Genomic DNA, 12,099 nt, shown 5'->3' on the forward strand with positions numbered 1-12,099 from the left:
GAAAACGTCCGGCTTCAGATTTGAAAAAGTCAGACGGTATCAAGTCAAGACAGCTCATTGATTGTTTCAGCTGCTAGACTGTTTTCTCTACAGTTTTTTTTTTTTTTTTGTCAAATATATAAAATTCTGACATGGTAAGAGAGTTTTTTCCTGGGTGGCTTCATTTTTGCTGATTTGTGCTGAAATTTAACAGATTTTGTTTTTTCACCAAAATGAAATGCAAATCCATTGGATTTATCAGCTCAGTTAGACCATTTTTTTTGGGGTAATATTGTATAACCTAAAATTAAACTCCCATGTAACCCATCCATCCATCCATTTTCATAGCCGGTTATTCTCACAAGGGTCACAGGGAGTGCTGGAGCCTATCCCAGCTGTCAACGGACAGGTACACCCTGAACTGGTTGCCAGCCAATCGCAGGGCACATACAGTACAGAAAATAAGTATTTGAAAACTGTGCTCGATTGCAAGTTCTCCCACTTAGAACTCATGCAGGGTCTAAAATTTTCATTGTAGGTGCATGTCCACTGTGAGAGGGATAATCGAAAGAAAAATCCAGAAATCACAATGTATGATTTTTTTTAACAATTTGTGTGATACAGCTTCAAATGAGCATTTGAACACCTGACAAAACCAATGTTAATACTTGGTACAGTAGCCTTTGTTTGCAATTACAGAGGTTAAACGTTTCCTGTAGTTGTTCAACAGGTTTGCACACACTGCAGGAGGGATTTTAGCCCATTCCTACACAGAGATTTTCTCTAGATCAGACAGGTTTCTGGGCTGTTGCTGAGAAACACGGAGTTTCAGCTCCCTCCAAAGATTTTCTATTGGGTTTAGGTCTGGAGACTGGCTAGGCCACGCCAGAACCTTGATATGTCTCTTACGGAGTCACTCCTTGGTTTTCCTGGCTGTGTGCTTCGAGTCATTGTCGTGTTGAAAGACATAGCCACGACCTATCTTCAATGCTCTGATTGAGGGAAAGAGGTTGTTCCCCAAAATCTCACAATACATGGCCCCCGTCATCCTCTCCTTAATACAGTGCAGTCGTCCTGTCCCATGTGCAGAAAAACACCCCCAACGCATGATGCTACCACTCCCATGCTTCACAGGATGGAACTCATCATTCGTCTTCCTCCAAACACGGAAGTCGTGGAATCATGACCAAAAAGTTCAATTTCTGTCTTATCTGACCACAAAACCTTCTCCCATGACTCTTCTGTATCATCCAAATTGTCATTGGCAAACTTAAGACAGGCCTTGACATGTGCTGATTTAAGCAGGGGAACCTTCTGTGCCATGCATGATTTCAAACCAAGACGTCTTAGTGTATTACTAACATTCACCTTGGAAATGGTGGTTCCAGGTCTTTTCAGTTCATTGACCAAGTCCTGTCGTGTAGTCCTTGGCTGATTTCTCACCTTTCTAAGAATGATATAGACCCCCACTCTGATTGAGATTGACCGTCATGTTTAGCTTCTTCCGTTTTCGAATGATTGCTCCAACAGTGGACCTTTTTTCACCAAGATGCTTGGCAATTTCTCCATAGCCCTTTCTAGTCGTGTGGAGTTGTACAATTTTGTCTCTGGGGTCTTTGGACAGCTCTTTGGTCTTGGCCATGTTACAAGTTTGAGTCTTACTGATTGTATGGGGTGGTCTTTATGCAGCTAACCACCTCACACAAGTGCATCTGATGCAGCATAATACATGGAGTGGAAGTGGACGTTTATAGGCAGACTAACAGGTCTTTGAGGGTCAGAATTCTAGCTGATAGACAGGTGTTCAAATACTTATTTGCAGCTGTATCACACAAATAAATCGTTAAAACAATCATACATTGTGATTTCTGGATTTTTCTTTTTAGATTATCTCTCTCACAGTGGACATGCACCTACGATGAAAATTTCAGACCCCTTCATACTTTCTAAGTGGGAGAACTTGCAATATAGCAGGGTGTTCAAATACTTATTTTCTTCAGTGTAGAGACAAACAACCGCACTCACAATCACACCTAGGGGCAATTTAGAGTGTCCAATTAATATTGCATGTTTTTGTGATGTGGGAGGAAACCGAAGTGCCCGGAGAAAACCCACACACGCACGGGGAGAGCATACAAACTCCACACAGGTGGGTCTGGGCTTGAACTGTAAGGCCAACGCTTTCCAATTGAGTAACCATGCCGCCCACCGTGTGACCCATATGGGGGAATACAGTCCTTACCCAACACGCAGGGTCGCATCCATAAACCAGTTGAGCTGGTTTACAATAACCACTGGTTGGGTCGGTCCAACTTTAGGAATACGTTGGCTAACCCAAATAATCTATTTTGATTCGTATAATTTTTTTGCACAAGTATTGACTCCAATTATGACTTGACTAATTCATTAGATTCCGATTTAAGTACAAAATCAAGCTATGTTGCCATCATAGGAACAACCCTAAATTGTAATGGTAAACGAAGGAGCTCATCAGAAAGAGAATCATGTTTATTTGCCAAGTATGCTAAATTAAAAACACACAAGGAATATTTCCTCAGTAGCTGGAGCCACTCCAGTATGACAACACTGTCAATTCACAGATAATACTTTTGGGACAAAAGGAAAAACAGTCAATGAGGTTGCCAGTAAAGTTTTTTTGTTGTTTTTTTTTTTTTTCCACAATTGTGCAAAAAGATCTGGAGTCGTCAAACAATTAGATCAGTTTGCAATCACTAATAGTTCTGCTTAAAAACAATACCCACTTCATTTGTGAGACCAACTGTCTAAAATCAACAAACTCCCTCAACAGAGGGAGCATTTCTGGCTATTGCCAAAATAATGCAGAAAAGGTTATAAAAAATGTTAAAGCAAGTTTTTCCTTCATTTCATAACCTGAGTGATTATATGATTGATGACTACACGAGTGTACTTAGCCTGGCTGGACAGCTGGAGCTACACTCTATATTTTTACTCAAAGGAAGTGTGTGGTGTGTCAAGAGGAAATGATGGGACTTGCAACAACGGGGATGTTTGTCGATTGACCGTATTGCCAGGAAACATGCAAGCTCACGTTTAAAGATTAAATTAAAATTAGTTTGAGAAATACACACCATCTTGAAAATATAATAGTCAACACCTAATGTATACATAAATCCTTGTGGACCTAGAATTATTCACATAGAGAACCATGGGTGAATAGTCTCACAAAAATAGTCATTTTAAAATGCAAGTTTTATTAAGTCAAGCTATAATAATAATATAAAAAAAAGATGAGTGTGTGTGTCCCGCAAACACATTCTTGTGTGTTCTCCACTAGCATTTTTTTTTTCCACAGCACCAAATGACACCTCCTCCACCTCATTTCCCTTATCAGTGGTGAGCACACATGGAGGAGTGTGGCTTCTGGGCGGACACAAAGGTCTTTTCTCAGTGAAACGCCTTGATGGCTTTAATCTCACCAACAGTGTCTCCAACCTGCAATGTGACTTTAGAGGAGAATACATATTGGCTGCGGGTAAAGTAAGAGTCTGCAGGCTTTTAAGGAGCCTGTAGCTGCTGGCTGCGGGTAAAGTAAGAGTCTGCAGGCTTTTAAGGAGCCTGTAGCTGCTGGCTGCGGGTAAAGTAAGAGTCTGCAGGCTTTTAAGGAGCCTGAACTGCTGTATATTGTAAGAGACTGGGAGGAGTGAGCTATGGGAGGTATAATTCAATGACTCCACCCTTGAATGACTCAAACTGTGGTGGCAATGTGATTTCCTTCATTAGCTATAATCTATTATCATAACTGACAATGCATCTCCCACGAATCCAGGGTATATCGAAAGTTTTTCTGAATAGCTCATCAGTAAAACTACAACTCAGTGTACATCTGCCCTTTCTGTTACATGGATGCCTTAAAAAGATCTTTGATTAAACCCTGTCAGAAAGGTACAAATTCAACAATATCTTTTTTTTTTTAATCGAATAATGAAATAACTATGCTTGTTTTTTTTAAATTTGCTGTTCTATTATAAATATCATTAAACCAGAGATAGCCCCTGGGGGCCGTATGCAATCGGAGTGATCCCTCAATTCATTTTTGAACATTATAAAATTGCGTCCTCCACCGTAAAGGTACATATTTTTAATTTGCTGTAACACCATTCATCATTACAAGCCAGACTTTTCTTCGTAGCACTTCCACAGGTTCTTCTCCAATACAGAAGCTATACATAGAGACACTATCACGCATGATTAATTTTGTGAAGGTGGTAAGTCCCTCAAGTAAATAAAGACTCATTCAGCATTAGGAAGAACAGGAATACATTGCATGATTACCAGGAAGACCACGCTAGAATAGTCTAATGAGATGCTTGGTATTGCTCCCCTTTGTTTGGCATTCGACAGAATTGACCAGGATGTTACTGTGTCACACACAACAGTCAGTCATGGTTTATTCACAGTTTTATGGTAACAACGCGAAACATAAATTGAAGCCGACAGTTAATTAACACAGACATTCAACAAACTATGGGTCACGTAAACACACAACGTTTAATTAGAATTAGAATCATCTTTACTTTGCCAACTATGTCAAAAACTAAAAATTTGTCCCCCAGTAGTTGGCTGGCAACCAGTTCAGGGTGTACCCTGACTCCTTCCCGATGACAGCAAGTATTGGCTCCAGTACTCCTGTGGCCCTTGTGAGGATAAGCGACTCAGAAAATTGGATGAATGGCTGGATGTCTGGATGGATGGAACCACTCCAGTATGACAACAGACTAATGAGACAGAGACTTTACTTTGAGTTTCAAAGTTTAGGATTTGAGACTTGACTCAGTATTTGCCTGTGTCGACTTGTGACTTGCAAAGCAAAGACTGGCTCCCACCTTTGCTTCATACCCTTTATTGTTGAATAATGGAAAGAAAGCTCCCTGGCATCATTTTGGTTGCTCATCCTTGCATTAAGATTGTGGAGGTGTGTCTGGATTTAACACATCGCTATTATTATTTTATTTACAATGGAAACTCACCCACTTCAACATAATTTACACAAGTACAATATAATTGCTGTAAAAAAGAACTCTATTAAGGTTTATTAATTGTCTTTATGGAGGCAATAATCCATAATTCTGATTGGCACACTCATCTTGGTATCACAAATAATGCTGTACTGGATTTGTATTAAGGCAGCAGTTGGCCACAGGCATGTCATAAAGAGTTGTTTCTAATATTTACTCGTCACTACATCTGAAGGTCAAAACGCTAGTCAGCTCAATGCATTACGTACATCAGTCAGTCAAGATGCAGTGAAGTTTTACAACCCTGCTAACTAGGTAACTAACTAACCCTAACCCTAACCTAGGAGCTAATTTAGTTAATTTTAGTCCAATTAATGCATGTTTTTGGGATGTAGGAGGAAACTGGAGAGCCCGGAGAAAACCTATCCAGACACGGGGAGAACATGCAAACTCCACACAGGCATGGGTGGGATTTGAACCCCGGTCCTCAAAACTGTGAGGCCAACGCTCTACAGCTGCTCCACCATGCTGCCACAACGAAAACAACAATCGTAATATAAAATGTATATTCTGACATGATATTTTTTGAGTAGAACTTGATTTTTTTTTTTTTTTTTTGGGTGGGAGCATGGGGGCAAGTGGGGGTAAAGGTCAATGTATGCAATTATGCAGGTGAAATCAAGGTAACCTTTAGAACTTTATTCATGTAATTCACTGTTGCGGTCATCTCCACAACATAAACAATGCCAACAACACAAGCAGAACAGGTATGCCAAATCACTAATAGTGAAGATAAGAAATATATTAAAACTATACTTTTTAAAGCTCAACAATAGACATCAATACCAATTATTTTACAGAAATAAAATTAAAGTCATAATGCCAGTGTGAATGTTGGTAATACAGTACATTTATGATAGGGTTTTACCGCATCCAGGATGGATTTAAAATTGACTCATGACTCAATAGCAGAGAATTTAAATGAGAACCAAAGGGTGAATCAAGCAAGATTTTAAAGTTAGCTCATCACCATGGCTTCTGTTAAATTGACACCTCCTCCACTTACTAATCGATTCGTGGGACTCATTGTTAGTGTAGATTGTGATGTGTTCATGGAACCTCCCTAAATCATGACATTTGAAATTATTCGATATTCTTGTGTGCTCTGTGTTCGCATGCAAACTTGGAAGGAAGGAGAGAGAAAAAAATCTGCTCACCTCTTTACTTTGACGTTGCCCTCTCGCTTAGTCACTTTCCAGTTTTTTCGTCCTTTGGGGTGATCCTCCGAACGCACTCCGAGCACACTGGGAGATTTCCTGGTCAATTTTGGAGCAACATCGCGATCGAGCTTGACCGACGACGGAGAAGTCCTGTCCACCCCGACGGCAAATTCTTTGGGCAGCGGACCGTCCGCGACATTGCCTCCCCAAAAGTAAAAAAGTAGGAGAACTCCGAAACACACGGCGATCGCAACTACTTTGCAGTGGATCCGCATGGCGACGGTGATTTGTTCCGGGGAAAAAGGGGACACAGGACTCGGTTCATGATGTCCGCGGTTTAGGGAGAGCTGGCAGAGTTGACATTTTGTTGCGTATCCCCGCTTGCAGTTTGCTGCTGCTCACGATGATGATGGGGAGCTGAGGGTACTGTCTCACAGCCCATTGAGGGTTACGCGGCGGGGGCGTGGTCTCTCCACATTTACCGTAAACAATGAAGTATTACCGCCTCAACCCTGAGCGATTTTTTTTCAACGCGGTCAACCTGAAAATAAGAGCGTTTGTCATTTAGCTCCAAACTATATTTAACAATCCGGTGGGCATTTTCACATTTCTGTACATTCACCACAATATTTGCAAACTTATGCTTAAATCTCAAAAGTTACAACTGAATATATAAATACATAAATACAAATCAAATCTAATTGTTGACTACAACCCCAATTCCGAGGAAGTTGGGATGTTGTGTTAAATAAATTAAAACAATACAATGATTTGCAAAACACATTCAACCTATATTTAACTGAATATATGACAAATACAAGATATAATATTATGTAACCCTTTTGAGGATAAGTGGCTCAGAAAATGGATGAATGGATAACTTCCACAATAGTCTTGCATCAATTGCTCACTATCCATCCATCCATACATCCATTCACACCTAGAGTCTCTGCCTGTGCGGAGGTTGCATGTTCAGCCCCGAGCCTGTGTGGGTTTTATCCGGGTACTATAGTTTCTCCAACATCCCAAAAACATGTATTAATTGGACACTCTAAATTGCCCGAGGTGTGATGTGAACGCAACTGTTGTCTGTCTCTATGTGCCCTGTGATTGGCTGGCAACCAGTTCAGGGTGTACCCTGCCTCCTGCCCGTTGACAGCTGGCATTGGCTCCAGCACTCCCGAGACCCTCGTGAGGATAAGTGAAAACGTCATAGATTTCATGTTGTTGATAGGCCTATAGATTGTGTTTTGTAAACATTAGGGAAAATATTGTTTAAAAAATTGGGAATATATTTTATGAGTGTGATTAATTAAATAAATCTTACTCTCAAGCTACTAATGCTATACAGTAAGTTTCTTTCGGCCACAGCGTATCATCTCAGATGAACGCATATATATATGTTTGGCACAATTTTTATGCCGGACGCCCTTCCTGACGCAATAATGCTATATTCTGATGATTTATTTGCATGTCTAGTTGTTTTCCGAGAACGGCCTTATTTTATAATTTTGGCGAATTAAGTGTTAATAAATCCCAAATTATTAATGTATCATAGAATTGACCATTGCAGTAGGTAGATTAGCCGGAAATAAAGATTTTCTTAAATGTTCATGGGAATAGTAATGAAAAACAAATGATATTAATTTTCCCTCATATATTAAATTTCACTATGACTAACCTCTTCAGTTTTTAACCGATGAAAGTGATCTCAATTTCATTGGAAAGTTCATTTAATGCTTTTTCATGGTATTTGACTTATTTCAGAATAGGCTCCAGTACAGCCGTGACCCTTGTGAGGATAAGCGCCCAAGAAAATGGATGGATGGATGGATGAAACCTACTTATAAGTGACAATAAAGAGCAAGAATGCAGTAAGGAGTGGAAAAAATTGCATTACGGAATGAATTATAAATAAAATAACTAATAATAAAATACGATGGTGGCAAATTAACCGTCAAAACGTGAGTAGTCTAATAAAAATATGTCAACAATTTATTATACATGTACTTTACAGTAAATGTATGTAATGTAAAAACCAAACCGACACGATTTTACTGAACGTGTTTACGACACGTTACGGTAAAACATGGCCGCTACATGAAGTCTCTCTGTGTGATGTTTCTTTCTGGTGAGTGCATGGTCACATTTTCGGCGTCAAATTGTGTTGTATGTTCGTGGCAGTGAAACGAGTTCGTAAAAGTAGTGATTGCTGCTGTACGGAATGAAACGAGAGCATTTTTTGTAATTTGTGTCGTAATTCTATAGTGATTCCTCGCATCAATGTGGTCAAGGGAAACAAAACTCCCATTGAAAATTTGTCGAGTCTAGTTTGCCAAGGAAATGAATCTCGAAGGATGTCTCTTAACGACACAGCTTTATATTAACTTAATTTTAAGTACATTTTGTTGAATTATGTGTGCATGTATACATGTAAATCGATCATGTCTGTTCAATAGTCTGTCTTGTGAGTGTAACGTGCTCATTTTGTATTTATGAGCTAGCGTGTCAACGTCTTGAATGTCAATGAATACATACTTGATTTCTAAAGAAAATACATACATGCAACCGAATATAGCTACGATTGTAATAGTACTTGTTGTCGACACTTTCAGAAGACATTAAACAGACCATGAAATAAAATGAGTCAACCACACTGGGGCGCACTGTCGTTAGCAGGTCTCAAGCCACTGTTAAAAGCATTCTCCCTGTCCCTCCTGCAGTTCCATATCACAAAAATATTCACGATGATAACGCCTGCATTTGACTTGAGTCAGGATCCTGAGTACCTGATCCTCTCGGTCCGTGTTCCTTACACCAGAACGTCTGAGTTTGACCTCTATATCGATGGAACAGATGTCAAATTCTATGCCAAACCATACTTTCTTAGGTGAGTTTATCGTTCTTCTTGAATATATATGACTGTGCACATCTGAATAAAGCAAGTTTAATTGTAAAGGTCTAATGCCATTTGATTGAAAGTAAAGTGTCTCCCTTTATCTATAAATTCAGTAGCATATGATGAAATACATGATAACAATCAGTGTCATTTTAACTCCAGGTTAACACTTCCGGGTAGAGTAATGGAAGATGGAAGAGAAAAGGCCTCGTTCGACATAGATAAAGGTATGTAATTATACATATACGTGAAAAGCTTTACTTTATGTGAATAATACTAGCAAGTTTTACTGGACCATTTATCACAACCAATATTTTGCTGACTTTTTTTTTTTAATTTGCACCCAATGCAATATAAAATATCTTTGAGACAGCATTGAACTGATGACAGAAGTGAGATATCAGGCAACTCTAATGTTGTCCATTGTTTTTTTTCTTCAATTTTATCAACTTGATGACATTGGCACATATGAAAGTTATGTACGCATTTTCATTTCAAAATGTTATATCAATGGAGAAATCACACAGCCATTTCTGTCCCTCACAGATTGTTTTTAGTTGGACTTCTCAGGACACTCAGTTCTGTCTAAAATTTCTAAAATATTTGTAAATTTAAAAACACATTTTATTTCTTTTTCTTTTATTTCTTTTCAAAGTGCTTAAAAACACTTTGTAGCAAGCCATCAAGAGACCAAAGGAGGACATAAAATGATAATCACATAAAAAAAAAAAACATAAATAAAAAGCAACAAGGCTAGGCTTTAGAGTAAGAAACAGCAAATAGTAACTCAACAGCAGTTGAAGGTTCCTTTTCAGAAATGACTTCAGAGATTAAAAGCAGACATAAAGGTAGGTTTTGATCATCTTTTCGAAGCAGGGTCTCCAAATCCTGGAGAGTGAGCTTCTGATTACCGGATGAAACCTAATGACCATGCAATTGGTTCACAGATAGGGTCATTTTTTGAGGCTTGTTGTGCACACGAACCACATTGCTTCCCAAAACTTTGTTTTTTGAACTGTGTGATGGCTTTTGTGCAGTTTTACAACAGTGTCCACTTTTGAGTAATCTCTGAAATTAAAACACCGTAATTAGAGTTTCTGGGGTTCATACCTGTAGTTTGTTTATGGTTAATGGACACTCTAGATTGCCCCGATGTGTCATTATTAATGCGTCTGTTTGTCTCAATGTGCCATGCGATTGGCTGGCCATCAGTTCAGGGTGTACCGTGCTTCCTGCCCGTTGACAGCTGGGATAGGCTCCATCTTTCCCGGGACCTATGTGAGGATAATCGGCTAAGAAAATGGATGGATAGATACGCAATCAACTAATCCAATAGAACAGTGGTGGAAAACCCGCGGCTCTTTGCCTCCTTTCATGCGGCTCTCATGAAGGCATGAAAGCGCATCCAAGTTCTGTTTAAGTGCGTGTGCACGCGCGCTTTGCTTGTGTTCATTACTGTAGTTGTTGTAAAGCGAGCGTTGCTTGTGTTTATTACGGTATTTGCATGCACGCTTTGCTTGAGTTTATTACGGCTTTTACGGGTATTGTGACAACAAGCTCAGTGTGTGTGCGTTGTGGATCGGCGTATGAGTGAGACCGGAATGCGCAGGGGGAGGGTGAGAAGAAAAAAACCCACGATGGCAACCGAGGAAGAGTGCCTGTGCAACAAGAGACGGAAGAGTTAACCCTGAGCAGGACGTCCTCGGCACAGAGAAGACGTCTCTGCTGTGTCTCCTGACCACGGCCATGTGACGGCAGAAGGAAAGGCTAGCACGGTATTTTCTCAATGTTTCCCAGTCGGATAGTGATCTTTGGAGAAATTAATTTGTTAATTTCGCTCTCAAAATGCGAGATAAAAATGCACTTCAATGAAAATATGTGGATGAACACATGACATTTTTAGCAGAGTGGGAGAGCTTATATTTTGTTGTTGTTGAGCACAACAGAAAGTCACCTGCCCTTTGTGTCAAACGTCTATCACATTTCACAGCTTCAGATCTTCAGTTCATCTCACTCCACACGAACTTTGATCTGAAATTTCCAAAACTTTGCAGTCACAAGTTAGTGACTTTGAAAAATCACACAGAAAAGCTGATGCAGTTTTTAAAAAAGATAATAATGAGGCATCCATAGACTAACGCTTGGATCACATTAAAAGGCTTGGAACTATGGAAGGGGGGAAAAGCCATCCATCCATCCATCCATTTTCTTAGCTGCTCATCCTCATGAGGGTCATGGGAGTGCTGGAGCCGATCCCAGCTGTCACCGGGCAGGAGCCGGGGTAGACCCTGAACTGGTTGCCAGACAATTGCAGGGCATATCGAGACAAACAGCCGCACTCACAATCACACCTAGGGGCAATTTAAAGTGTCCAATTAATGTTGCATATTTTTGGGATATGGGAGGAAACCGGAGTGCCTGGAGAAAACCCACGCAGGCACGGGGAGAACATGCAAACTCCACACAGGATGGTCCGGGATTGAACCCGGGACCTCAGAACTGTGAGGCCAATGCTTTTCAGCTGAGCCACAGTGCCACCCTAAAAGCCATCCATTGAAGGGTAATTTCTTAAAAAATGCCTTAAACAAGTAGTATCAGACATTCAACTGTCCTGCCACACAGTCAAACAGAGAATATTGGACGTTAGCATGGCTACAGATTGACAGTTGCACTCAGACCTCCAATCATGAGTATTTTATTGTTGCACTGGATGAGAATTGTGCCATACAAGACAAAACTTGGTTTAACTGGTAGTTTGTCTGTGTGAGAGAGCAAACTTTTTTTTAGTAACTGGCCTGTGGTCTTGGTACTCTTTAGGAATCCTTTTTCTTGTTATCATGTTTGCGTGTGACATTTACAATAAATCTGGCTGAGTAAAGGTATGTGTGTGGGAAGGGAATGATATGCATGTGTATGGTGTGGCTCTTTGCCGGAACACAGTAAAACATGTGGCTCTTCATCTCTGACTGGGTGGCCACCACTGCAAAAGAACATGGCATGTTTG

At 40.1% G+C, this 12,099-nt stretch overlaps 2 protein-coding genes across 8 annotated transcripts in view; one reads left to right on the forward strand and one right to left on the reverse strand.

The window, feature by feature from the left end:
• Window positions 1-6,652, reverse strand: part of gxylt2 (glucoside xylosyltransferase 2) — a 49,550-nt gene extending 42,898 nt beyond the window's left edge. The window contains exon 1 of one of the 2 annotated variants that reach the window (XM_061831840.1): window positions 6,194-6,652. In XM_061831840.1, coding sequence (XP_061687824.1) covers window positions 6,194-6,471 — 278 coding nt within the window. In that variant the 5' untranslated portion in view covers window positions 6,472-6,652. The remainder of the gene's footprint in view (window positions 1-6,193) is intronic. The other variant, XM_061831839.1, reaches the window with a different exon arrangement.
• A 1,328-nt stretch (window positions 6,653-7,980) lies between these two features.
• Window positions 7,981-12,099, forward strand: part of shq1 (SHQ1, H/ACA ribonucleoprotein assembly factor) — a 67,047-nt gene continuing 62,928 nt past the window's right edge. The window contains exons 1-3 of one of the 6 annotated variants that reach the window (XM_061831838.1): window positions 7,981-8,070; window positions 8,920-9,086; window positions 9,258-9,322. In XM_061831838.1, the coding sequence (XP_061687822.1) occupies window positions 8,944-9,086; window positions 9,258-9,322 (208 nt within the window). In that variant the 5' untranslated portion in view covers window positions 7,981-8,070; window positions 8,920-8,943. Of the gene's footprint in view, window positions 8,071-8,247; window positions 8,328-8,352; window positions 8,414-8,919; window positions 9,087-9,257; window positions 9,323-10,580; window positions 10,871-12,099 lie in introns of those variants that run through there. The other 5 variants (XM_061831836.1, XM_061831832.1, XM_061831834.1 and 2 more) reach the window with 5 other exon arrangements.

Source organism: Syngnathoides biaculeatus, chromosome 10, assembly GCF_019802595.1.
Source record: "Syngnathoides biaculeatus isolate LvHL_M chromosome 10, ASM1980259v1, whole genome shotgun sequence".
Classification (NCBI taxonomy): Eukaryota; Metazoa; Chordata; class Actinopteri; order Syngnathiformes; family Syngnathidae; genus Syngnathoides; species Syngnathoides biaculeatus.